Source organism: Capricornis sumatraensis, chromosome 2 (assembly GCF_032405125.1).
Source record: "Capricornis sumatraensis isolate serow.1 chromosome 2, serow.2, whole genome shotgun sequence".
In the NCBI taxonomy this organism is placed as follows: domain Eukaryota; kingdom Metazoa; phylum Chordata; class Mammalia; order Artiodactyla; family Bovidae; genus Capricornis; species Capricornis sumatraensis.
Window position 1 is genome coordinate 23,729,123 of NC_091070.1, and position 24,580 is coordinate 23,753,702.

The following is a 24,580-nucleotide window of genomic DNA, read 5'->3' on the forward strand; positions in this document are numbered from 1 at the left end:
CCCCATACCCCCGCCCTCACCCGAACCGACAGGAAGGGGAAGTGAAGGCTGTATAGCCTGGCTTCCTGTTAGCAACGGGAGGGGGTCACGTGACACACCAGCTGACTCCGGTAGAGAAAGACTCTGGCTGGGTTGTTGCAGCCACGGTTGCCCGGCCAGGGGCCCGAGCAGACCAGTCATCGTCAGAATGTCGGGCAAAGACCGAATTGAAATCTTTCCCTCGCGAATGTAAGTAAAAATGGAACGAGCAGGTGTTCAGGAACACCTTCCTGAGCCGCTGTCCCTTCATTACCCTAGAGCGGCGGGGCTCCTTGTATCTTGGGCCGATCCTGAGCTCTCAGGTCTCTTGCTGAGTCCAGGGCAAGGCTCCCTGACGAGCCCCTTTGCTCTGAGTTGAACCAGACTGGACCGAGTCCAGCCCGAGCTGCCGACTTTTGTGGAGGTCCGCTGACTTCAGTCATTAATCGGGCCATTCGTACCACATTCCCTATTGATCCGGGCAGTGGATTTATATAACTGTGAATTGTCGCTACTGCTTCCAGAATAGAGTTCACAGTTCAGTGAAGATATAGACCAGGAGATGAAGTTTGATAAATGCTTTGAGAAGTTAAGTTGACTGCGATGTGAAGCAGGCCAAATCGGGGGGCTGAATCGCCCTAACGTGGGCGTCAGGTTCTTCTTGGCAAGATCCCCTGAAATGTCACATGCGGTGGGAAGCTATCCCTGAATTTCTGAGGCGCTCATTTTGTTCCATCACCATTGCATCTCATTCAGTATCCATTATATTAATATCGTCCATCTCACTGTAAAGTGGATAGAAGATTATGTACATTTACCACTGAACTGGGAACTCTCTCCAAGATGAGAGATGTCTTGATTGTTAATCGTCCACAAAAAAATGTTTGAATGAACCCATGCCAGTGGAATCTATTCGGTTGTGGTCTCCTTTCTCTTTTGGTCTAAATTCTTCAGCAGGAGAAAAATTTGACGTTTTATCAAATGTGCCTAACAACGTGTGGAAGATAAAGATTGCTCTTATTAGCCTTCTCGCTCTCCTCTTACTCTTTTTTCACTGAGGAGCAGAAACTCAGTTTTTCGTTGACAGTTAGATCTTTTGATTTTGGCCCTATCTCTGTGTTGTTTTTCTTCTTCCTGACTTTTCTCAGAGAATCTGAGGACGGTTAAAATAAGAGTTTATTTAAACCCCAAACCTAGATTTCTGTCTCTTCCTGGGTGGCTACAGCTTTTAATGAAATGAAGGGGGTTTTGTTTGTTTTTTACCTTATCTATTGACTTTCTAATAGCTGTTTGCCATAGGTAGGAAGCCAGTCAGTTGTGGAGAAAGGCAGTGCCTTCGTAAATAGATAAAGATCAGGAATACCCTAGGGTTGTGAGGACTGTAGAACTCCCAGCACTTATGACCCTGACTCCATCCAAACCCCTGCACTGAGAGACCACCAGCCTCTAGCTTGGTTTCTGGGAGCCTAAGATTGTGTTCCTGAGATGACTCCAGCACTCAGTAAAATGCTGGCCTAAGAAAGCTCATCTACCCAAATAGGCAACACTTTCGGCTGTGCCTCTGACCTCCCTTCCTTAATTGCATGCTAGCAGACACAGTTGGCCTGCTGGCATTTCCACTGCTCAACCTTTTGGAATTTTTCTCTTCTCCAAATCCTGTCCACTTACTCCTTTTAAAATGCCTAATCACCTGTGCACCATCGGAAAGGAGCTCAGCTCTTTACCCTGCTGTCAGCAGTTACTGAATAATGTCTCTTCACCGCTTTAATTAATGTCTTGCTGTGTTTATCTTTGGTAGTAGTCAGAATGTTAACATTTTGTTGTTGATATTTTTACTTTAAGACTAGGAGGTGAGAATACTCTTATTTGGGCTTAGACATGAATGATAGGTTTGGGGAGGTGACAATTTGCTGTTTGAGAGTGTTCAGCTTGCTGATTTAGAGGAAAATCGCGTGCAGGAAGTAACTGCTCTTCTAAATATTTTCCCCAAGGCCTATCAGCAGGTACTTTGTCATGTAGTCAGATGTCTTTGATTCAGCTGGAAACAAAGTCATCATCCTAGCTGAAGGTCAAGCATTTTTTGTAGGGCCAAGCAGCTTTGAAACTTACAAAAGAAGTTTTTTAAGAGCTAGGCTAGAAAATACACTAGTGATTTGTTTCAGACACTTTCACCTTATTGTATTATGCTGTAAGATGGCGCTGTCACCTCCTTAGGCACCAGAGAGCAAAAACAAGTTCAGAGTGAAAGCAAAAGAGGCTCGAAGGATTCGGCGTCTGCAGAAATCAGTCACATCAAGGTTCTACTACATGCTAACTGTAGGCCCTCGGGCAAATCACTCTTTGAGTTTCAAGAATTAAAATTTGTCTATTCCACCAGAAAATAAATATATATTAAAATTAACATGAATTCACAAACAGTTCACCTTTTCACTGTAGACTTGCTGCAATCTGCAATACTAGGATTTGACTTAAATTTGGTTCAACTCATTGAACCCAAATTCTGGTGGTTAGTGTCAACAACATGGTATGTTAAATGTACACAATGGGGAGCATAGCTCCTACTCAGGCTGGAAACAACCAGCTGCACTTGGGTAGACCTCCAAAATGAGGCTAGTCAGTGCAATTTCAATTTCAGCCACAAAATAGCTAAAAAATAGCTAGTTTTTCAAAGACAGAACTGTTTGCCTGAGGTGGTTTATAATCTGTAGCTGAAGCAGTGTGGCACAGGTTGGGGTACAGAGGACTTAGGTTTGAGCCTTAGTTTGAGCCTTGGTTAAATCACTAGTCAGAAATCTTGATCAGGTTCCTGCTCTGCCTTTTCTTCACTGAGCAACTGTGGGAAAGTTGTTTTACTTTTCTGAGCTTCATTTTCCTGTCCTGCAAGATAATGTCTAAAGCCCTTTCCAGCAACAGAATAGTCTTAGTAACCTTTGACCTATGGTAGAAGATTCAAAATCTAAGAATTTACCCAAAAGTTTAGTAAAAATTATTTTGCAGTTGATTATAACACCAGTCATATGAAATTATATCCCCTTAAATTATTCTAACTATGTCATTCAGTCTGTTATTGAATCTGACCACCCACTTTTTCTTCCTCATTATTGAATTTTATCTGGCATATGGTAGCAAGAACAGAAATGTCAGTTTTTGCTGTTGCTTTCTTGCCTTCGGTTTGGGGGTTTCTGATGGGAAAAGATTGTAATGAGGTAGGGAGACTTCAGTGGCTTGTCACTTCTCAGGAGTGTTTACTTATGTGTCATTTGTTATGTAGAGTCATTTACAAATTAATAAAATGGTTGGTAGTAGAGTCTTCATTGGTGATATCAAAACACTTCCGTGCCACACTTTTAATGGAAAAAGTGAGAAATGATTATGGTATAAAATGCAGAAGGTAAAACAGTATAGTAGTCAAGAGTAAATCCGTTTTTTCCATTTAAAAAGTAAATGCCTTATTTTTCAAAGGAAACTGTTACCAGTTTCTGTGAACTTTTTTAGAACTGTTCTCTGTATCTATATAAGCACATGTATCCCTTACTTTGTGTAACTAAGACAGTGTAATATTGGGAATACATGCGGGTCTGCCTGTTTTTGTTGTTGTTGTTGTTGTTGTTTTACTGGCTGCATATCGTTCTGTTGTATGATGAACCATGATTTGTCGGACATTTTTTTCCACCCTTTTGCTATTACAAATAAGGCTGGAATACTCATCCTTAACCTTGTACAGGTTTTTGTGTACATGTGGGAGTCAGTCAGTGGCATAAGTCCCTTAAAGTGCAATTGTTGGTTCTGAAGATAAGTGCATTTCAAATTTTGCTATCTGTTAATGGGCAGAATTTTTAAATCCTTAATGGAAACACATATATTGTTATAACTCACAAATCAAGTAAGTAAACTGCTGACAAAATAAAATAGGGCTCTTTATATGTTTATTCTGATTTAATAACTACTAATTTATTAAATACTTACTAAAGGATTGTTACTATTTTATATGAAAAAGACCTCACTTTTGGAACACTGAGGGTGGATATCTACAATATTGAGAAACCAGTTAAGCCTGTCAGCCATAAATGCTGTATATTCTTGGGCCCGTGACATCAACAGATAAAGCAGGGTTTTAATAGCATATTAGGGAAGTATTTTTATCTTAAATTTCTTTGCCTTTGTTTAAATAGGGCACAGACGATCATGAAGGCTCGGTTGAAAGGAGCACAGACAGGTCGAAACCTCCTGAAGAAAAAATCTGATGCCTTAACTCTTCGATTTCGACAGATCCTTAAGAAGATAATAGAGGTAGAATGAAGTTCGCCTAGAACTGTGTTTTAGAAGTAGCTATGGGAAATCCAGCATGGCTGTTAATATTTTTCTTTCAAAACTAAAAATGTTGTTATAAATGTAACAAGTTTCAGAAAGATCATGAAATCAAATTCAGACTCTTTAGTCTTGCCCCCAAGCCCCTCTTGATCTGTTCTGGCCCTTGCCTGCCCCTCTGGTCTCATTTGGAGCTTTTTTCTAACATCCTACTCTGGGACCTTTGCATTAGCTCTTCCTTCTGCCTGAAGTGCTCTTTCCCTTGTGTTCTTACAGTTGCTCCTCTGGCCTGTCTGGTATCTTTCTAACCCCCTGTCCCAGTTTGTCTTCTCTTTCAAAAAAATTATTGGGTATTCTCAAACATTACATCTTCCAGATTTATTTTAGAATCACTGTGCCATTAGGATTTTGACAGCAGTATAGTGAATCTAAAAGAGTAATTTGAACAAATTGCCATGGACCCATTCAGGAATAAGGTAGGCCTTTCAGTAAAGATTTAGTTTTCAATTTTTTAGTGTCTTTATTGTAATATATTAATTATAAAACTTATGATTTTGCCATGTTGTTAGTATCCATAATCAAACCTTTCAAGCAAAATTAGATGTATTTATTTTACTGTTACCAGATCAATATTTACATGTACACCTGGTATGAAACACTGATGGTTGTTAAAGGGACATGATTATGATACCACCTTTCCCTGTATAAAAACTCGAGTTGAATCAGGTGTTGATTTATGCTTTTCCAGACTAAAATGTTGATGGGTGAAGTGATGAGAGAAGCTGCCTTTTCACTTGCTGAGGCCAAGTTCACAGCAGGGGACTTCAGGTAAAGTGGGATATTTTGAAAAACAAAGTGCCTTCATGTTCAAAATTTCATTTAAAGCCACTTTTAATTAATATATATATATAAAAGCATTAAAGACAAGTGGTATAATAAGAATACTTCTGTCACCTTAATGTACATTATCTGTTACATAGTCCTTCGGGCACAGGATACTTAATATTTTATTGTTGTTGTTGTTATTCAGTCTCTTAAGTCATGTCCGACTCACAGACTCTTATGTCTGTGACCCTATGAACTGCAGCACACCAAGCTTCTCTGTCAATCACTGTCTCCCTGAGTTTTCTCAGATTCATGTCCAATGAGTCAGTGATGCCATCCAACCATCTCATCCTATGTAACCCCCTTTTCCTCTATTTTTATAGTCTTTTTTTAAAAACTAAATAAGGGCTTACCCAGTGGCTCAGCAGGTAAAAAATCTGCCTGCAAGGCAGGAGACATGGGTTCGATCGCTCGGTCGAGAAGATCCCTTGGGAGAAGTAAATGGCAACCCATTCCAGTGTTCTTGCCTAAAAAAAAATCCCATGGACAGAGGAGCATGGAGGGCCACAGTCCATGGGGTCTCGAAGAGTCGGACGTGACCGAGCAACTAAATGCTTGTGTGCACACACACAGCATATTGTATCATAAACGTTTCCTCATTTTCACACAGCTGCATAATCTTTCTCTAGATGTATGATAATTTGTTAACGTTTTCCTGTAATGATGGGCCTTTGGGGTGATTTTCAGAATATTAGAAAAGGTGCCGTGAACGTCTTTATATGCTTATTTCTGTTGAATCATTTCCTTAGGAAAATTTTTAAGAATGGAATTAATTGTTTAAAGAGCATGGACTCTATGGCATTTATCAGTGTATGCTTTACAGAGTGTACAGAATGGCTTAGTTACTGTTTATGTACGTTTAGATAACATCATTTGATTCTCCCCATAAGCCTGTGAGGTAGACCAGGTGAGCATTGTGATTCTTGGTGTAAGTTCAGTCCTTTCCTGAAGTCAAATTACTGTTCGGGGCAGAAGTGGAAGATATTTTCAGAGTTTTTTATTTTAGTCTTCTTTACCAATGACACAATGCCTCCATTCTTAGTTTGTGTTATCTAGGAACATTACCTATGGACAGTCTCACAGCTTGAAGGGCGTGAGTCCTTTTGAAGTAGTAGACTTTAATACTCACCAGCATTAGTAGGATAACGATTTGCATTGCCTTTTTCATGAGAGGGAGGAAATAAATAGTGTGTAAGTGGTATGTGAAAATGTTTTAGAGTGGTTATGGGGAAGACACTTTATTTTGTGATGGTAACAAATGGGGAGTCAGGTACAGCCAGATGGAAGTTAGATAGGTTCCAGGGTAAGGGAACTGAACTGCTGCTCAGCCAAACCTGGAAGGTTTGATAGCAAACCCAAAAGGAAGGAAGGTTTTCTCCTAATTATATCAGTGGAATAAAATTTCTTAAAGCCACATCCACGCACCACATATCTGATTGAAAACTTAAGCAGTCCATGTACATTAAAACCATTCTTTGTATTCTTATGGTTAATGTTTGAATGTTGTTCATACTTCGCTCTCTGAGGCCCTCCTTGGTAGTAGTGATTGTTTCCTTTTCTGAAAAAAGACAGTCATCAAAATGTAATTGTGAAATCTCGCTCATGTTGAAATACTTTATAGGTTCCTGCTGGTTTACTTCTCGAAAGACATAACTAAATCAAGGCCTTTTCTTTTTCTGCAGCACCACAGTTATCCAAAATGTAAATAAGGCCCAAGTGAAGATTAGAGCAAAGAAAGATAATGTAGCAGGTAACTTTTCAACCCTTTAAAACTCTTGGCAGAGAAAAGATAACATTTTTAAATCAACCCATTTATACAGCAAGATCTTAATGGCCCAGTTAATCTTTTCTTCTTAGACAAAGTTGATTGGCTTTACATGTTGAAACTGTTGTTAACTAGTAGTTGCCTGGGGATGGGGGTAGGGGACATGGGGAGCTGGCCATTCAGTGGATATAAAATAAGTTATTAAACATAAATATACTCTAGAGACCTGCTGTACAGTCTGTAGTTACAGTTAATAATTTGGTGTTCTACACTTAGAAACTTAGAGTAGATCTCATTTTGAGTATTCTTAACACACACGTGGGAAAAGGGACACATCTTTTGGAAGTGATGGATATGTTTATCACCTTGATTGGGATGATGGTACTCATGGGTGTACGCATATGTTGTACTCATCAGAATGTACACATTAAATATGTGCAGCTTTGTACGTATTAAGTATACTTCAAAGCTGAAAGGAAAGAAAACAAACATTGTAACAACCAGATCCCTTACTAAGGATAACTTGACTTTGGAATAGAAATGAACACTTAAGAAGGCAGGTTCCTAAATTCATTCCTTGAAACAAGTTATGATTCCAGGCAATCTCTTGACTTTTGAATATTTCCTGAAAAAGGAACAGGAAATCATGGTTAAGAAGCCATACTTCAAGGACATGTTTTCGTGAATCCATGTATGTTTCTGTTTAACAGGTGTTACATTGCCAGTATTTGAACATTATCATGAAGGAACTGACAGTAAGTGTGAAACTTCTTATGTGTGTCTCTGGATTCTTCTAGTATCTCTTTAAATGAACCTTATTCTGAACAATGATGACAGATAGATCTTATTAGAGTTCAGCAGTTCCAGTGTTGGTAAGCCTTCTTATCAGATACAGTTGGGACAATAGTTTATCAGTAAATCAAAAAAGTGTTATTGTGTGGAGTCGTAAAACATTGTACATTGCTTAAAATACTTTATTTCCACCTAGAAATTTAGTCATTTCCAAATTTTAGAAACACAAAGTCTTGACCTTTGAGTATGAATTACTTAATTAGACTTCCATGTTGTCTTTCTGTATACGACACCCATAATGCATTATTTGTAATTTATAGTTTGGGTCTCTTTAAATTTTTAGACACTGTGATACAACCTGAATGCTGAATCTTCCTAAACTTTCATAACCAGCCCATCCTCAGTTTTATAACTTTCCACTTTTCCTACTTTGACAGCATGTTTTAGGTGGTAATACATCTTTGTTGAGCCTTTCCAAAGTAATCAGCTCTTTCTCATAGAAATAAAAATATTCTTTAGCTCTCCTATTTAATTGGTTCACATAGAATATTTAGTACAGCTTGAATGAAGAAGCATTCTAGAGCATCACCAATTAATAGACTGTCACTGTACTGGGGCAGCAGGCAGTATAGTCTACAAGCTGGGCACATGGAGCTTAGTCAGAAGCTTGCCCTATAGTTAGAATAGTGCCCCCGTGCAAACACTGGCATGCACGATGGTTTGGGGGAGTGAACTGGGCACTGTGTGTGCACTGAATAGGGTTGCTAAATTTGTTTTTCTGTCTTTGGTATTAATTCTGACTTACCATCTTTTGGGAAGTTTATGGGGAAGATTACACTCTAAATGCAAATGTTGTCTGACTGGTTCTTGTAGGTTATGAACTGACTGGTTTAGCCAGAGGTGGGGAACAGTTGGCTAAACTGAAGAGGAATTATGCCAAAGCAGTGGAACTACTGGTGGAACTGGCTTCACTGCAGGTAAGTCCGGCAGTTTGATATCTATCAGTCACGTCGGGGAGATTCAGATCCTGAATCGTAGCATGTTGCACTTAGTACTTTAAACTGTTGCCATGCCTGTGTGAAACAAGCCAGAGATGCTTTGATTTCTGAAATGGGGGCTTCTGCACCATTGTCCCTACTTTTTATCACTAACACTATGTTTGTGCAGTGGTATACCGTCACTCTTGACTAGGTGAGAACAGTAACAGTCAACACTAGATTTAAATGCATATGCTATAGCATTTATGCATGAAAGCCTTTGTTTCCCATTTGTGGTCAGTTAATATGTGTCTAGGTCATTAGTGTATGATTCTCTTCCTCTTGCCATTTTTATAACTTCAGGTGAGTCTGAAGTAAATGAATTCTGATAGAATGGAAGTCATGTTAGCTCTGTGGAAATCTCATGAGGCTCTTCTGTTTTCTAAGTATGTTGAGAAGTAGTAGTCTTGGTTTCCAAATGTTTTCTACGAGTGCTGAGTGAAGGCAAGTGGCCAGGGTATGATTAGGAAGAAAATTTTGAGCCTACATTATTAATTTATCCTCTTATTTTAGACTTCCTTTGTTACTTTGGATGAAGCTATTAAGATAACCAACAGGCGTGTAAATGCTATTGAACATGGTGAGTTTAAGCTGCTCTGAAGCTCTTTGTTTATCCTTTTGTCCCCGCCTCCATCCTTGTCTCAGACCTGCTAGGACTCAGGCACTGACTGCCTGCTGATTAAGATGTTGTCCCTGTCCACAGTGAGAAGGGCAGAGGGTCAGTACAGATAAGTGTTCATAAATCATCTCATAGAAGTATGTGAATGACTTGTGGGGGAGTTAGAGGAGAGTGGTGAACTAAAAACTGTGGAATGTTCTATTAATTTCTGGTTATTCATTAATAAAAGGTGAAACTATTTCCCAAGAGCCCTAATGTTCTTGTAAGTTCTTTCCAGTGATTGAGTGATAAATCTTTTTGAACATGTGAAGTATAGTAAGTCCCCTCCATACAAATGAATTCCATTCCAAGAGTGCATTCTGAAGTCCAGTTTGTTCTAAGTCCAACATAGTTAGCCTGGGTCACCAAATTAACAGTCGGCTATATCGTGCTGTACTGTAATAGCTTTGTAATGTTTTTCACACAAATAATACACAAAAAACAAACAGAAAAATAAGACATTTTTAATCTTAAAGTACCTTGAAAAATACAGTAGTATAGCGCAACAGCTGGCATCAGGTGAACAGGCAGGAAGAGTTACTAACTGGAGGAGGGAGGGTAGGTGGGAGATGGATCGTCAGCAGTAGCAGGCGGAGGGCAAGCTGATTTCACTCAAGCCTGATGTTGATGGCACAGGTTCCTTGCTGGATTGAATTCTGTCTACTCTTGAAAAAACAATCCAGTGGTGTTTAGGGAGTACTGTACCAGCTACAGCAATCATTGCTTTTACACTGGCTTCTAGAAATCCTGGGCTTGAAATATACTGTGCTACTGTACTCTACTGTACAATACAGTACACAAAAGCACAGCCACATGCATGCATGCGACAACGTACATTAGACATGAGACGCACGTTTGTATCTTTGAAAGTTCACAGTGAAAGTTCTTATGTAGAGGACTTACTGTATTTAACTTTAAATCTTTCTTAGGCCTTACCTCCTATTCTTGATTTCTCAAAATAAGTTTTCCTATTGTATGCCTTTATCCTCCATCTCTCTTAATGCACCATTGTCCCTACTTTTTATCACTAACACAATGTTTGTGCAGTGGTATAGCGTCATTCTTGACTAGGTGAGAACAGCAACAGTCAACACTAGATTTAAATGCATATGTTATAGGATTTATGCATGAAAGCCTTATGACTTTGACTGTGACTCCTTAATGTTGCCAAAGCACTTTTTCCTTAAAAGGCTCAGTTTTCATTAAAGAAACGTTTATTTAATTTTAAGGTAAGAAAGTAGCAAACTTTGAGCAACAGGGAAATTATTTTGCTTGTCATCTGTTAGTGTTAAAGAGGAAGTTATCTCATTTTTTAAAAACTCAAAGCACATTTCCTGACTGCTTGCTTGTGCCAGCCTCATGCCTGGAATTGCAAGCAAAACAAAATGAGTTTAATTTCCAATTCGCAAGGAGGTCACATTCTAAAAGCAGAGTAAACAGATTCTGTGTAAAGTTGAACCTATGACTGACACAAAATTCAACTTACTGTACTCCCTCTGTTCAGTGTTCCAGCGTTTAACAGTAGATTGCTGTTATATTTAAAATAAAATTTGTGGTTCAGTGTTATATATTCATATAAATTCAGTATATTCAGTGTTGTATATATCATGGTCCAATGTTACTTGTGCATAGAAAAGACAGTACAGGACATATACCAAAATATTTGTAATAGTTAACCCAGGGTGGTGGGATTATACTTCATTTTACTTTTCTGTTTTTGTTTTTTGCATTAAATGTACATTTATGGTTAAGTAACTGTTGTACAAATGAGCACTGGCAATTTGAAAAAAGGAGGTTTGAAGTTCTGACTACATATATATTTTTAAACCTTAGTTATCATTCCCCGGATTGAACGTACCCTTGCTTATATCATCACAGAGCTGGATGAAAGAGAGCGAGAGGAGTTCTACAGGTTTGTTGGATTTGGAAGTTACTGGTCATTTTTTGTTTATCCATATTCCAAAGACTCGATTTGCTGAGAGACTTGTTGGCTTATGTTCTTTAGAATTAGCACAACTTTTTTTTTTTTTCCTGGTAAGAAGCAAGAGATGATATTGCCAAAGGCTGTGGAGACAAATCTGTGCCAAGTTTTGCACATAACTAAAATGCGGTGTCTCTGAAAACATAGGCCCTTCAGAGAAACTAGAAATAGCATTGGTAATTCTTTCAAATGAAAGTGATTATGTGGGTGTCTCATAAGGGGAGGCTTCCCTGGTTGCTCAGCAGTAAAGAATCTGCCTGCAATGCAGGAGACTCGGGTTCGATCCCTGAGTTGAAAGGTACCCTGGAGGAGGGTGTGGCAACCCACTCCAGTATTGCTGGGAAAATCCCATAGACAAGAAGCCTGGCAGGCTGCAGGCTCACATTTAAAGCTGTTGTTGTTAGTCGCTCAGTCATGTCCAACTCTTTGCAACCCCATGGACTGCATGCGGCACACCAGGCTTCACTATCCTTCACCATCTCCCAGAGGTTGCTCAAATACATGTCCATTCAGTCGCTGATGCCATCCAACATCTCATCCTCAGTCATCCCCCTCTCCTCCTACCTTCAAATATTTCCAAGCATCAGGGTCTTTTTCAGTGAGTCAGTTCTTCAAATCAGTGGCCAGAGTATTGGAGTTTCAGCTTCAATATCAATCCTTCCAGTGAATATTCAGGACCAGTTTCCTTTAAGATTGACTGGTTTGATTTCCTTGCAGGCCAAGGGACTGTCAAGAAGAGTCTTTTCCAACACCATTGTTCAAAAGCATCAGTTCTTCAGTGCTCAGCCGCCTTTGTAGTCCAGCTCTCACATCCATACATGACTATAGGAGAAACCATAGCTTTGACTAGATGGATCTTTGTTGGCAGAGTAATGTCTCTGCTTTTTAATACTATTGTGTAGGTTTGTCACAGCTTTTCTTCCAAGGAGCAAGTGTCTTTTAATTTCATGGCTGCAGTCACCATCTGCAGTGATTTTGGAGCCCAAGAAAATAAAGTCTCTCACTATTTCCATTGTTTCCCCATCTATTTGCCATGGGTGATGGGATGGGGGGATGCCATGATTTTTGTTTTTTGAATGTTGATTTTTTTTTAAGCCAGCTTCTTAAATCTCTTTTACTTTCATCAAGAGGCTCTTTAGTTCCTCTTCGCTTTCTGCCATAAGGGTGGTTTCATCTGCATATCTGAGGTTATTGATATTTCTCCCTGCAGTCTTGATTCCAGCTTGTGCTTCATCCAGCCCGGCATTTTGCATGATGTACTCTTCATATGAGTTAAATAAGTAGGGTGAAAATACACAGCCTCGACGTACTCCTTTCCCAGTTTGGAACCAGTCTGTTCCATGTCCCGTTCTAATTGTTGCTTCTTGACCTGCATACAGATTTCTCAGGAGGCAGGTAAGGTGGTGTGGTATTCCCATCTCTTGAAGAATTTTCCAGTTTGTTGTGATTTGCACAAAGGCTTTACTGTAGTCAATGAAGCAGAAATAGATTCTCAAGCAAGAGATGGAATTCTCTTGGTTTTTCTGTGATCCAGCATATGTTGGCAATTTGGTCTCTGATTCTTCTGCCTTTTCTAAATCCATTCTGAACATCCGGAAGTTCTTGGTTCATGTACTGTTGAAACCTAGCTTGGAGAATTTTGAGCATTACTTTGCTAGCGTGTGGTATGAGTGAAATTGTGCAGTAGTTTGAACAGTCTTTGGCATTGCCTTTCTTTGGGATTGGGATGAAAACTGACCTTTTCCAGTCCTGTAGCTGCTGCTGAGGTGTCCAGATTTCCTGGTATATTGAGTGCAGCACTTTAACATCATCATCTTTTAGGGTTTGAAATAGCTCAGCTGGAACTCCATCACCTCCACTAGCTTTGTTTGTAGTGATGCTTCCTAAGGCCCACTTGACTTCACATACCAGGATGTCTGGCTCTAGGTGAGTAATCACACCATCATGGTTATCTGGGTCATTAATATCTTTTTTGTATAGTTCTTCTGTGTATTCTTGCCACCTGTTCTTAGTATCTTCTGCTTCTGTTAGGTCCATACGGTTTCTGTCCTTTATTGTGCCCATCTTTGCATGAAATGTTTCCTTGGCATCACTAATTTTCTTGTAGAGATCTCTAGTCTTTCCCATTCTGTTGGTTTCCTCTGTTTCTTTGCATTGATCACTTAGGAAGGCTTTCTTATCGCTCCTTGCTATTCTTTGGAACTCTGCATTCAGATGGGTATAGCTTTCCTTTTCTCCTTTGCCTTCTCTTCTCTTCTTTTCTCAGCTGTTCTTAAGGTCTCTTCAGACAACCATTTTGCCTCTTTGGATTTCTTTTTTCTGCGGATGGTTTCAATCTTTGCCTCCTGTAGTGTCACGAACCTCTGTCCATAGTTCTTTAGGCACTCTGTCAGATCTAATCCCTTGAATCTGTTACTTCCACTGTATAATCATAAGGGAGTTGATTTAGGTTTTCCCTACTTGGTTCAGTTTAAGTCTGAATTTTGCAGTAAGGAGTTCATGATCTGAGTCACAGTCAGCTTCTGATCTTATTTTTGCTGACTGTATAGAGCTTCTCCATCTTCAGCTGCAAAGAATATAATCAGTCTGATTTCGGTCTTGACCATCTGGTGATGTCCATGTGTAGTCTTCTCCTGTGTTGTTGGAAGAGGGTGTTTGCTATGACCAGTGCATTCTCTCGGCAAAATTCTATTAGCCTTTGCCCTGCTTCATTTTGTACTCCAAGAACAAACTTGCCTGTTACTCCAGGTATCTCTTGATTTCCTACTTTTGCATTCCAGTCCCCTATGATGAAGAGGACATCTTTTTTGGTGTTAGTTCTAGAAGGTCTTGTAGGTCTTCATAGAACTGGTAATCTTCAGCTTCTTCATCATTAGTGGTTGGGGCATAGCCTTGGATTAGTGATACTGAATGGTTTTCCTTGGAAACAAACAGAGATTATTCTGTCATTTTTGAGACTGCACCCAAGTACTGCATTTTGGACTTTTGTTGACTGTGAGGGCTACCCCATTTCTTCTAAGAGATTCTTGTCCACAGTAGTAGATATAATGGTCATCTGAATTAAATTTGCCCATTCTGGTCCATTTTAGTTCACTGATTCCCAAAATGTTGATGTTCACTCTTGCCATCTCCTATTTGACCACTTCCAGTTTACCCTGATTTATGGAACAATACATAGCACATAGGTGGTATGCAGGGGTCAGTGTGCCAGGTTCAGAGAAGTGCAAGAAAAGTGAGCATTTGATTATGATTTATAATCATCATTATTAAATTTTAGTTCTTCAGTTGATATGCAGAGTTGTGGTAATCCAAATTGAATGATCCAGAATTTTAATGTCTGAATACTCAGTATCATCACATGAATATCAAAGTTTATTCACCCTGAGATAGGAGCTTTTGCAATCAGTTATTAGCTTAAAATGTGTTAAAGTGTTAGTCGCTCAGTTATATCCAACTCCTTGAGACCCCATGGACTATAGCCCACCAGGCTTCTCTGTCCATGGGATTCCCCAGGTAAGAATACTGGAGTGGGTTGCCGTTCCCTTCTCCAGGGGATCTCCTCGACCCAGGGATTGAACCCAGGCCAACTGCAGTGCACGCAGATTCTTAACCATTTGAGCCATGAGTGTGTTCAACATCAAGTCTTTTAAAAAAAAAAAAAGTCATAAATATATTACCAAAGTTGAAATTAATAAAGGCATCATTTTGTTTGACTTTGTAGAGGTGTTTATTATCCTTGTTACAAAACTAGAAGAAATCAGTTCCACTTAGTACCAAAACATTGTTCCAAAAATTCCCTCCTTTATCTTACAGGTTAAAGAAAATACAGGAAAAGAAAAAGATTCTTAAGGAAAAGTCTGATAAGGACTTGGAGCAGCGGAGGGCAGCGGGACAGGTGATGGAGCCTGCTAATCTCTTGGCTGAAGAGAAGGATGAAGATCTTCTGTTTGAATAAGCTTTCCTGCTCTGGTGCTTTCGGAAGGCCTAACATGTCACCATTTTAATTCATGGTGTGTAGGTTTGTTATGTGTGGCTATTTATTTTTTGGCTTAAGAATTTCACCAGTTGTAAAATTTCCCTGGATGTCTGTTTATGGGATCTACCTTTGCAGAATCATAATTAAGCAACAATAATCACCAGTGAAATTTCTAGAACCTGTCCCGAAACCTGTAGAATTTATGCTGTGGAAGTGTCACCCTTCTTCAATTATACATCTGTTACAAGTCATCTGCTCACCGAACATAGTAAGAAAATCCCTTTAGGAAGCAGCAGTGCTCTCAGGCCAACACACATTTGTAGGCCAGCTACTCTGGAGCACACTTTGTTCCTACCTGCTCATGCACCTTGGCACCATTGTTTGAGATTGCTACAGCCATTCTTGTGTTAGTTACTATGGGACGTCTCTCCTTAAGCTTTAGGGAAACCTTCATTTATTTTTCCTTGAATAACAGGTCTCTGGTCTGTCATGGGAACAGTTCTGCCAATTCAAATGTGACTACAGTATAAACAGTAAAATGATTTAAAAATGAGTTGTTCCTTTTTTAATGAATTTACTGTTAAGAGTAAGTTGTGTTGTTCTTATGCTCAGATTGGCACATGGGACTGGCATTCAAAAAGAGCTTCCTCCACAGCCGTGTATGAAGTGGGAGTCTGCCTTCCTCCAGCCTTCAGATTTCAGTGTTTTACTTATAAGCTTACTGAGATATTGTTGAATTTTGGGGTACTGATAAATACATGATTGCCAGAGAGTTAGGAGAGCTTATTGATATTGCTGTTGCTAATCTAAGAAAAAAATAGTAATTCCCATTTGAGAGTAATGTGGCTGTATCAGGTGATGGAGGTTTTTAGTAGCTTGATTTGGTGTGAGTCATCCATTATTCAGGCTTTCCTGCACTCAGTTCCAGGAGTTTTTTGACATGATTGGCCATGGAGCAGTTTTTGGTTAATGAAATTACACTAGCCTTAATAGTATTGTGTTTAAATCAACTGGTATCACAGCCTAGGCTTTTAAAAGCATGTTAGTCGCTCAGTCGTGTCCGACTTTGTGACCCCATGGACCAGGCTCCTCTAACCATGGAGTTCTCCGGGAATTCTACTGGGGTATGTAGCCATTTCCCTTCTCCAGGGCACCTTCCCAACCCAGGGTTTGAATCCATGTTTCCCGCATTGCAGGTGGACTCTTTACCATGAAGCCCCTGTTGGCTTTTAAATTAACCAAGTAATTTTGTGAACATTTAACACCTGCTACAAAGCAACTTATTTGTGCCAGTTAGAACCTTGTTTATATCATTTCATCACAACCACCATAAGAGGTACATATTATTTTAATCCCAGGTTTCACAGAAAATTTTGAGGCATAAGGAGCTTGAGTGGTCCTAGATTAAAAAGCTAGAAAGTGGAGAGTCCCATTTAAATCCAGGTAATCTTAAGTTCAGAATTTTTAAATTCTTTTTCGCCTCTGCTACATTTAAAATTTAGGGTAAAGGTAACACATAAGGCCTGTCCTGGAGGAGCTGATTTTTAGGAAATCCTGTTGCTACCTACAAAATAAAATCTCAGACTCAGTGTAAATTCAATAATTGGGAAACTAACAATCAAGTATGCAAGTCTTAATCTTCCCAATACCCTAGTGCATGCACTGCTTCAGTCATGTCTGACTCTGCAACCCTATGGACTGTAATTTACCAGGCTACTCTGTGGGATTCTCCAGGCAAGAATACTGGAGTGGGCTGCCAACCCTCCTCCAGGGGATTTTCCCAACCCAGGGATCAAACCCAAGTTTAGTCTCCAGCACTGGTAGACAGGTTCTTTACCACTAGCATCACTTGCGAAGCCCCTGCTGCTGCTAAGTTGCTTCAGTCGTGTCCGACTCTGGGCAACCCCATAGATAGCAGCCCACCAGGCTGTGCCACCCCTGGGATTCTCCAGGCAAGAGTACTGGAGTGGGTTGCCATTGCCTTCTCCGTGTGAAGCCCCTAGTGAAGTATAAATACCAATCATTCCCATTTTGCAGGTGGAATGCAGAGCAAATATATCTTAACTTTAAGAGCCTTGAATCTTAAGTGGTATATATGCTCTGTGGGAGGCAAAAATTAGTGGAAAAGTTGATGCAGAGAGCCAATTTTAGTGGTTTCATTTAGGTAAATTTATATTAAGTTTAAAGCACTGAGCTAGAGAAGTACCCTCGGTTTTCCCTGTGGCTTCATCAACCTTTGTTACTTACTGGCCTTGGCTAACCTCCCTTACAAAAGTAGATGATTTTATTATGGTTTAGCATATTTTTAAAAAATATTTTTTCTATGTGGACCATCTTTCTTAAATCTTTCATTGAGTTTGTTGCAATATTGCTTCTGTTTTATGTTTTGGTTTTTTGACCAACAGGCATGTGGGATGTTAGCTCCTGACCAGGGATTGAACCTACACACTGCCTGCACTGAAAGGTGAAGTCTTTACTGCTGGACCACCAGGGGAAGTCCCATTTTAGCACATTGACAGTAGTGGACAGATGATTTGTTGTGTAGGGTTAGGGTGATCTGAGCTGTTGGGAAAGGAGGCAGGCGATCAGGACTCAGAATGGAAAGTGGGGCTGGGGTAGCAAGGTGTGTATGTGTGACACTTTTTGGTATATGACTGGCCTCCTTTGGGAGATACAGAATAGGTATAGGAAAGGAGGAAGGATCAAGATTTGAGAAATGTATTTGTCAACAACTCATCCTAGCCTCAGTGTTCTCAAATCCATGGTTGCATGTAGTGCAATCTGCCTGAGTCTTACATATCTTCTTCCCCAGAAAACTTTCAGAGCTTCCAGCTTTGTCTATCTTTAATACAGTTTAAATAAACAATTAAGGAAACAGAACCTACATTTGTGCCAATAGGGGGCACTCTTCCACTGTGAAAAAAACACATTTTGTGTTACTCCCAGAGGTTCCAATGGACTTGCTAGCAAAACCTGAAGATGGGTGGGTGGTTTTACTTGTGTTGAAACCTTGAATGGCAGAGAATGTAAGCACACAAGAGAAAGTCAGTGGCTTTTAAAATTTGAAACATAATTATACTTTTTATTTTTACATTATGTTGTGCAGTATTACCTCTCAAAATAACAGAGTGCAGATAAAGGCAAGGTAAAGTACAAAGGAAGATTAATAACAGGTGTCAAAAAAGTTACCTTTATTAAGGCTAAATCCCTGGTTTATATTTTCCACACACATTCACAAAATTACATTCAAATTATTCCTTAGGCCACAAGAAAAGGAAAAAAAAAATCCAGATACTAGATTTTCATAGAAAGCAAATCTGGATTAATCTAAAAACTATTCTGCTATTTGTTCTGACTTAAGAAAATTTAGTAAAGGAAGGTTATTTTCTTATTTGAACTAATGTGCATTTCATTAGCTATTGGTATGGTTCCTATTAAGTGGTTAACACCTCCCCAACATTGGGGTCTCCAATCAGAAGCACAGAAGGCCAGGAAATGGAATTGATCAGAATGGTATACAGCCCAGCTACGTAGGGAGCAAGGTTTTTTCTGTTTTCTTTCAAAGAAGTCAGCAACAACTCAGTTTTCACTTTGGAGGGACTGGGATGAGTACCAGCACATCCATATCACTGGGACTGAAGAAAGTGTGGGACATAAACATTTCTATTCCTCTATCGCTGCTGATGAGGAAGGAGAGAATTACATAAGATTTCACTGACCCCTAAAATATCTCATCACCTTAGACTTTTAAGAGTACACTATGGCACGGCATGTGCCTCGGCAGGGTCCTTGAACCTGCTTGTTCAAGCCATGCCCGAGTCCCTAGCACGTGGCCCTTGTGTGGCCCTGTGGTCTGCAGGCTAACTAGGAGACTAGCATGATAGCCACTTACTGACAACCACCTAAAATCTCAATTCTAACTTGACTGAAACTACAAACATTTTAGACCTTAGGGTTGAAAACAGCTGTCAGTTATGCTAAGCAGCTCACAAAATTCCACAGACTACCTTTCATTCCTAAGGAGAAAGTAAATTGGAAAAGTGAAAAGATTTAGTACTTACAGTCCTTTGTTTTCATTGCTGAAAATCACTGTGACCTTTGCATTTTCCTGCCATAATCTGGAGTGTTTCAGACCTGAAGAGACAGTATGTATGGCAGTCCTTCCCTCAACCTAGGGATGTTACTTTCTTCTAAGGAACATCATTTCTGCATTAGACATACTCTACAGCCAACTCTGAGGCCACACAAAGTCGAACAGAAAAAGGCTACATATAAACAGTCTACATTTGTTCAAATAATATTATGCAAAAGAGAAAAACTCAAATACATATATGACACCAAGACAAACTACTCATTAAAAACAGTTGCTTATGTTAATAAGTGACAATTCAATATTATTCCAGTGTTTAGCTTTGCAAACAGAATTGTTGTAGCTGTAGTCATCATAAAAATAAAATCAAGACATTCACATTTGAGGTTGGTTGTCACACACCACACCATCCCCTAAACCTGGAAGAGACTACAAATTAACTTTCTATGCCAATTACAGAAGTTGACTTTTAAAGCTTCAAGCTATAGAGACAGTATGAAAATCCCATTAGCTTAAATGTTTTATGATTTAGCTTGTTGCATTCTGGTCATAAGAGGCAGACTTTTTTGGCTAAAAACCTATTTCTATATACTTAACTTTTCCCCTGCAGTATTCTTTTCCTAAAATGTTCAAATGACTTTCAGGTCATCTTTTCCATCTCAAAGTCAGTTGTCATATCATTTCTCTCATATAATTTATTCCAATGCTGAACAAGTGTAATTAATGACCATTTGTCAATCTATTAAATTAGTATACAGTACAGCAGCTATATTGATCACAGAATTCCAGTTTATTACCTACATATAACACAGTCATCAAATTATACTGTGTTCATATATAAAATGCAAAACCCATCAAATGTGCTATGTCCTCTCATGTATGTAAAAACCTGCATCATGAGGAAGAAAATAATCAACACAGTTTATATGAATATCTGCCATTCATAAAAATATAACATACATTCTATTGTACCTGCAGATCAGGAAAAGGAAGTTACCAAATCAGCTGTGACAGTTTAAGATAAAAATTCAAAAACTCATTATACCTTTAAAAAGATCAGCATATGTTGTCTTATGTTTTAGATCAGTCTGCAGTGAAGTCTGATCCACAAAGTTTGAGCTAAAAAATTGGTGCTTCTAATGGAATGTTTTTAAGAATTAAAAGACATATAAGTGAATTCAAGGCTAACAGAGTAGCTCCAGACCAAAGTGGCACCATTTTTTTTAAAAAGTAAAGTAGTTCTGATGACTAAACCAGTCTTCTAACCAAATACTGTTGTCTTGCCCAGTGCACAGCACAGTTCCCCCTCACTCCCAAATTCTCATGAAATCATTTAAATTAACTGTTAAATAACATCAATATTTACTGCAGTGTGAAACACGGACCATTGTGTATATATACACGTTTTTGTGGAAATATGACTAGGCAGAAAAGATTTGGTTAGATGAAAACAGAATTAAAAGGCTTTTACCATGGATAAACTAGAACGGCTCTGTTGAAAACTTCCATTTAAAATCCCCATCTGAGGCAAGAACCTCTAAAGCCAGATACAGAGAGAATAAAGACTGCTGTTAACAAATTGCTTAAGGGGATTTTCTTCTAATTCAAGATCTAAGAACATGTCTACAGTTTACACTGCCTGCCACCTTCTCAGAGTCGTGCTCAAGTATCAGGGCTATCTTCCTATGGGCAGTCTGCCAGGTCAAGTCCAGTCCTGCTACAGAACGAATGCTTTTTTTCACCTCAGCCAAGTGGATGGCACCCACTGAGGTTCAGTGTCAAGTTTGTTAATCAACCTAAGCAGTTCCTGATAGGCTTTATCAAGATCTGAGTTCACAATTGCTGTGTCAAAGTAGTGGCCATTGTTCTGCTCCATCTCTCTAGTCTTCTCAATGATTTCTCTCAACTCTTCAGGCTGCAAAGAAAAGATGAAAAACTATGAGGTAAACCATCCCAAACTTCACAATGAGTCAGAGATGGGTGAAAAACAAGAAATGGCCTTAACATACTGCTTTCCTTCTGTCTCTCAAAATACTCAACTTCAGAGCTCCTCCCGAACCCTGTCATGTCCACAGAGATTCCCTTTGCTTTGGCCTCTTCAGCACACTCACTGCAAATCATTTGTGACTCAGTATAACGTACATAACCTATTTATGGGCTTCCCTTGTGGCTCAGCTGGTAAAGAATCTGCCTGCAATGTGGGAGACTGGGTTTGATCCCTGGGTTGGAAGATCCCCTCGAGAAGGGAAAAGCTGCCCACTCCAGTATTCTGGCCTGGAGAATGCCATGGACTATGTGGTAGTCCATGCAGTCGTGAAGAGTCAGACACAACTGAGTGACTTTCACTTTCTTTTCATAACCTGTTTATACTGCTCTGTAGGTTTTATGTGTTTCTGTCTTATCCACAAGAGGCTTCAAGAGCACAGACTGTTAACTCTGAATTCTCTACAGACGCTTATTTTCAAACATTTTAGGTCATCATAACCTCTTCCTAAAACGTCTTCTGTAACAGAGTGAACTTTTCTGGCAGGACCCTAAATACCACCTATTCTGGCTCTTACAAAGAGCCCCTGCCTTTTCTATCTGTTGTGGAGTTTAAAAGAGTAAAACCATGAGAAAAGGATCAATAGAATGGGCATCTTTTTTTTTTTTATGAAAACACACTGGAAAACCAAGATTTTAATAATTTTTTTTTTTTGGAAATAGTTTAAAACTTTAAGTTGATAGATAATTTCAATACACCAAGGAGGTCTTTAAGATACAAAAACAAGTATCCTAAGAGTTTGGGAAGCCAAATAGAAGCAGGCTACTTTTTTTTTTTTTTTAATTTTTTTTTTTTTTTTACTGTCTTATTTTATTTTATTTTTTATTTTTATTTTTTTTTAATTTTAAAATCTTTAATTCTTACATGTGTTCCCAAACATGAAACCCCTTCCCACCTCCCTCCCCATAACATCTCTGTGGGTCATCCCCATGCACCAGCCCCAAGCATGCTGTATCCTGCGTCAGACATAGACTGGCGATTCAATTCTTACATGATAGTATACATGATAGAATGCCATTCTCCCAAGTCAACAGGCTACTTTAATATGTAAAGGAAGCAAGTGTTTTCACAGACAAGCAGATGGCAAGGTTATATGCAAAACTTATCCAGAACCCCTGACGATCAAGCACAGGTGTCCAAGAAAGTGAAACTGCCTCCAAAGCACCCCGTCAATGAAGAGAACTAATTAAATGTCCAATGTCTCAGCCACAGAGGCCATACATACAAAATATATTGGACCCACAGTATCAAGCAATTTATACCATTCAACCAGTCAAACTTTTAAAACAGTAGGAAAACATACTAAAAATATGATAGCTCTGGCTTGTCCTGAGTTGGTTTCTTGTGTGGCTCTCTCTAATTTTCATTCTGGAATGTTGTGCAGCTGGCTCTGGCACACAGAATCCTTTGTTTCCCAGCAGGAAGCTACTACACCATTGTAACTGAACACACTGTGATGTTCTGGTCACAACTTCTGTTTACCCAAAGCTCAAGGTTACTGAAAGAACATTCTAGAACTCAAAAGAGAATCTAAACTTTGTGTTACTAGATTTGAAATGTAAATGTTATTAAGCTGTACATCTTACATAGATTCACATGAGTATCTAATCCTAAATTTTTCCTTATCAAACAAGTATTATTTTATCTTTTGCCAAAAATGACTTATGTAATTTATTTGGTACTTTAATTCTTTTACAAGTCACAATGAAATTGAAACAAAATGATTTTGCTCAAAAACCTTTGGCCTGAAAAAATTATCTATAGGCAAAATTGACCATGATAATTCACACTATTAGTTTACCACTCTTAAGACCCCATTATAGCAAAACCAGATTCAGAATGTAACAAGATAACTGATTATTTAAGTTGTGCATTCAGTGAAGAACACACCATTACTTTCTTAGCTAACACTATTTCACAGAGCTAAAATTTAGGATCAGTTTTTACTTAACACTTCTACTGTGTGATAAGCATTATTAATTACCAAAGGAGATAAAACATAAAAAGCAATCAGATACATCACCCTTTACCCAACAGCTGCAAAATATACATTCTTACTGGTGTGCAGGAACATGTGCCAAGACAGAACAGATACTGGGTCATAAAATAAGGCTCAACAAAATTTGAAAGACTGACATCTTACAGAATATGTTCTCTTACCACAATGGAATTATATAACAATAAAACATTCTAAAATCTCCAATAGGGGGAAATGAGATACTTCTAAATAACCCATGGATTAAAGAAAGAAAATGACAGAGGAAATTAGGAAATATTTCTAACAAAATGATAATGCAAAATATATAACTTATTAGAAGGTTTAAAAATCATGTTTTCTTCAGAAACTAGAGCAAGTGCAAATTAAAGCCAAAGTAAGTATAAAGAAAGAATAAAAATAAGAACTCAATGAAATGGAAAACAATAAAGAAAATTAACAAAAAGGCTTCCAACTTTTTTCTAGTGTTTTGGTTATTCTTTAAAATTTGCACACAAATTCTAAAACAACCTTCAATTTCTACAGAAAAGCCCGCTGTGGTTTTTTCCTGCTCCAATAACAGGTTTCTTGAGATATAATTCATTCACAATTCTCCCATTTAATGGTGAACTGCAACCAATTGAATGGTGGACTCATACAATTTACTCACTTAAAATGTACAACTGAACAGTTTCTTTTGTAGTCACAGAGAAGTTGTGCAATCAACACCACAATCCATTTTAGAACATTTTCCTCACCTTCCACTTTCCATGCCCTGTTCCCCTTCCCCCAAAACCTCATAGTCATTAGCAGCCACTCCCATTTTCTCCTAACACTCAGCCCTAGGCAACCACTAATCTACTTTTGGTCTCCATAGATTGCTTTTTCTAGATATTCCAAATAATGGAATCATGTCAAATATGGTCTTTTGTGACTGCAAAAATGAAAATGGAGTGAAACACTCCTTTAACCAGCTGGCCTACTTAGTCTATAACAAAGCAACCTAATTATGCTCAGTATAAAGGATGGGAAGTCTCTGAGGTCTAAGACG

General features: G+C 38.8%; 2 protein-coding genes across 3 annotated transcripts in view; one reads left to right on the forward strand and one right to left on the reverse strand.

The window, feature by feature from the left end:
- Positions 1-123: 123 nt before the first annotated feature.
- Positions 124-15,937, forward strand: ATP6V1D (ATPase H+ transporting V1 subunit D). Its single transcript, XM_068964499.1, has 9 exons — positions 124-228; positions 4,191-4,308; positions 5,075-5,154; positions 6,894-6,961; positions 7,687-7,731; positions 8,642-8,745; positions 9,319-9,385; positions 11,297-11,375; positions 15,258-15,937. The coding sequence occupies exons 1-9, from the start codon at positions 188-190 to the stop codon at positions 15,397-15,399; spliced, it is 744 nt and encodes a 247-aa protein (XP_068820600.1). The 5' UTR covers positions 124-187; the 3' UTR covers positions 15,400-15,937.
- A 2,600-nt stretch (positions 15,938-18,537) lies between these two features.
- The window catches only part of PALS1 (protein associated with LIN7 1, MAGUK p55 family member), a 77,237-nt gene continuing 71,194 nt past the window's right edge, over positions 18,538-24,580 (reverse strand). For both annotated transcript variants that reach the window (XM_068963785.1, XM_068963784.1), the window contains one exon: positions 18,538-21,425. In XM_068963785.1, coding sequence (XP_068819886.1) covers positions 21,249-21,425 — 177 coding nt within the window. In that variant the 3' untranslated portion in view covers positions 18,538-21,248. The remainder of the gene's footprint in view (positions 21,426-24,580) is intronic.

Excerpts from the sequence above, each read along its gene's own strand:
- ATP6V1D (XM_068964499.1), top strand. The coding sequence starts at position 188 with ATGTCGGGCAAAGACCGAATTGAAATCTTTCCCTCGCGAAT. Across the intron at positions 6,962-7,686 it reads AAAGAAAGATAATGTAGCAG|GTGTTACATTGCCAGTATTT; the intron begins GTAACTTTTCAA and ends TCTGTTTAACAG. Across the intron at positions 9,386-11,296 it reads TGTAAATGCTATTGAACATG|TTATCATTCCCCGGATTGAA; the intron begins GTGAGTTTAAGC and ends TTTAAACCTTAG.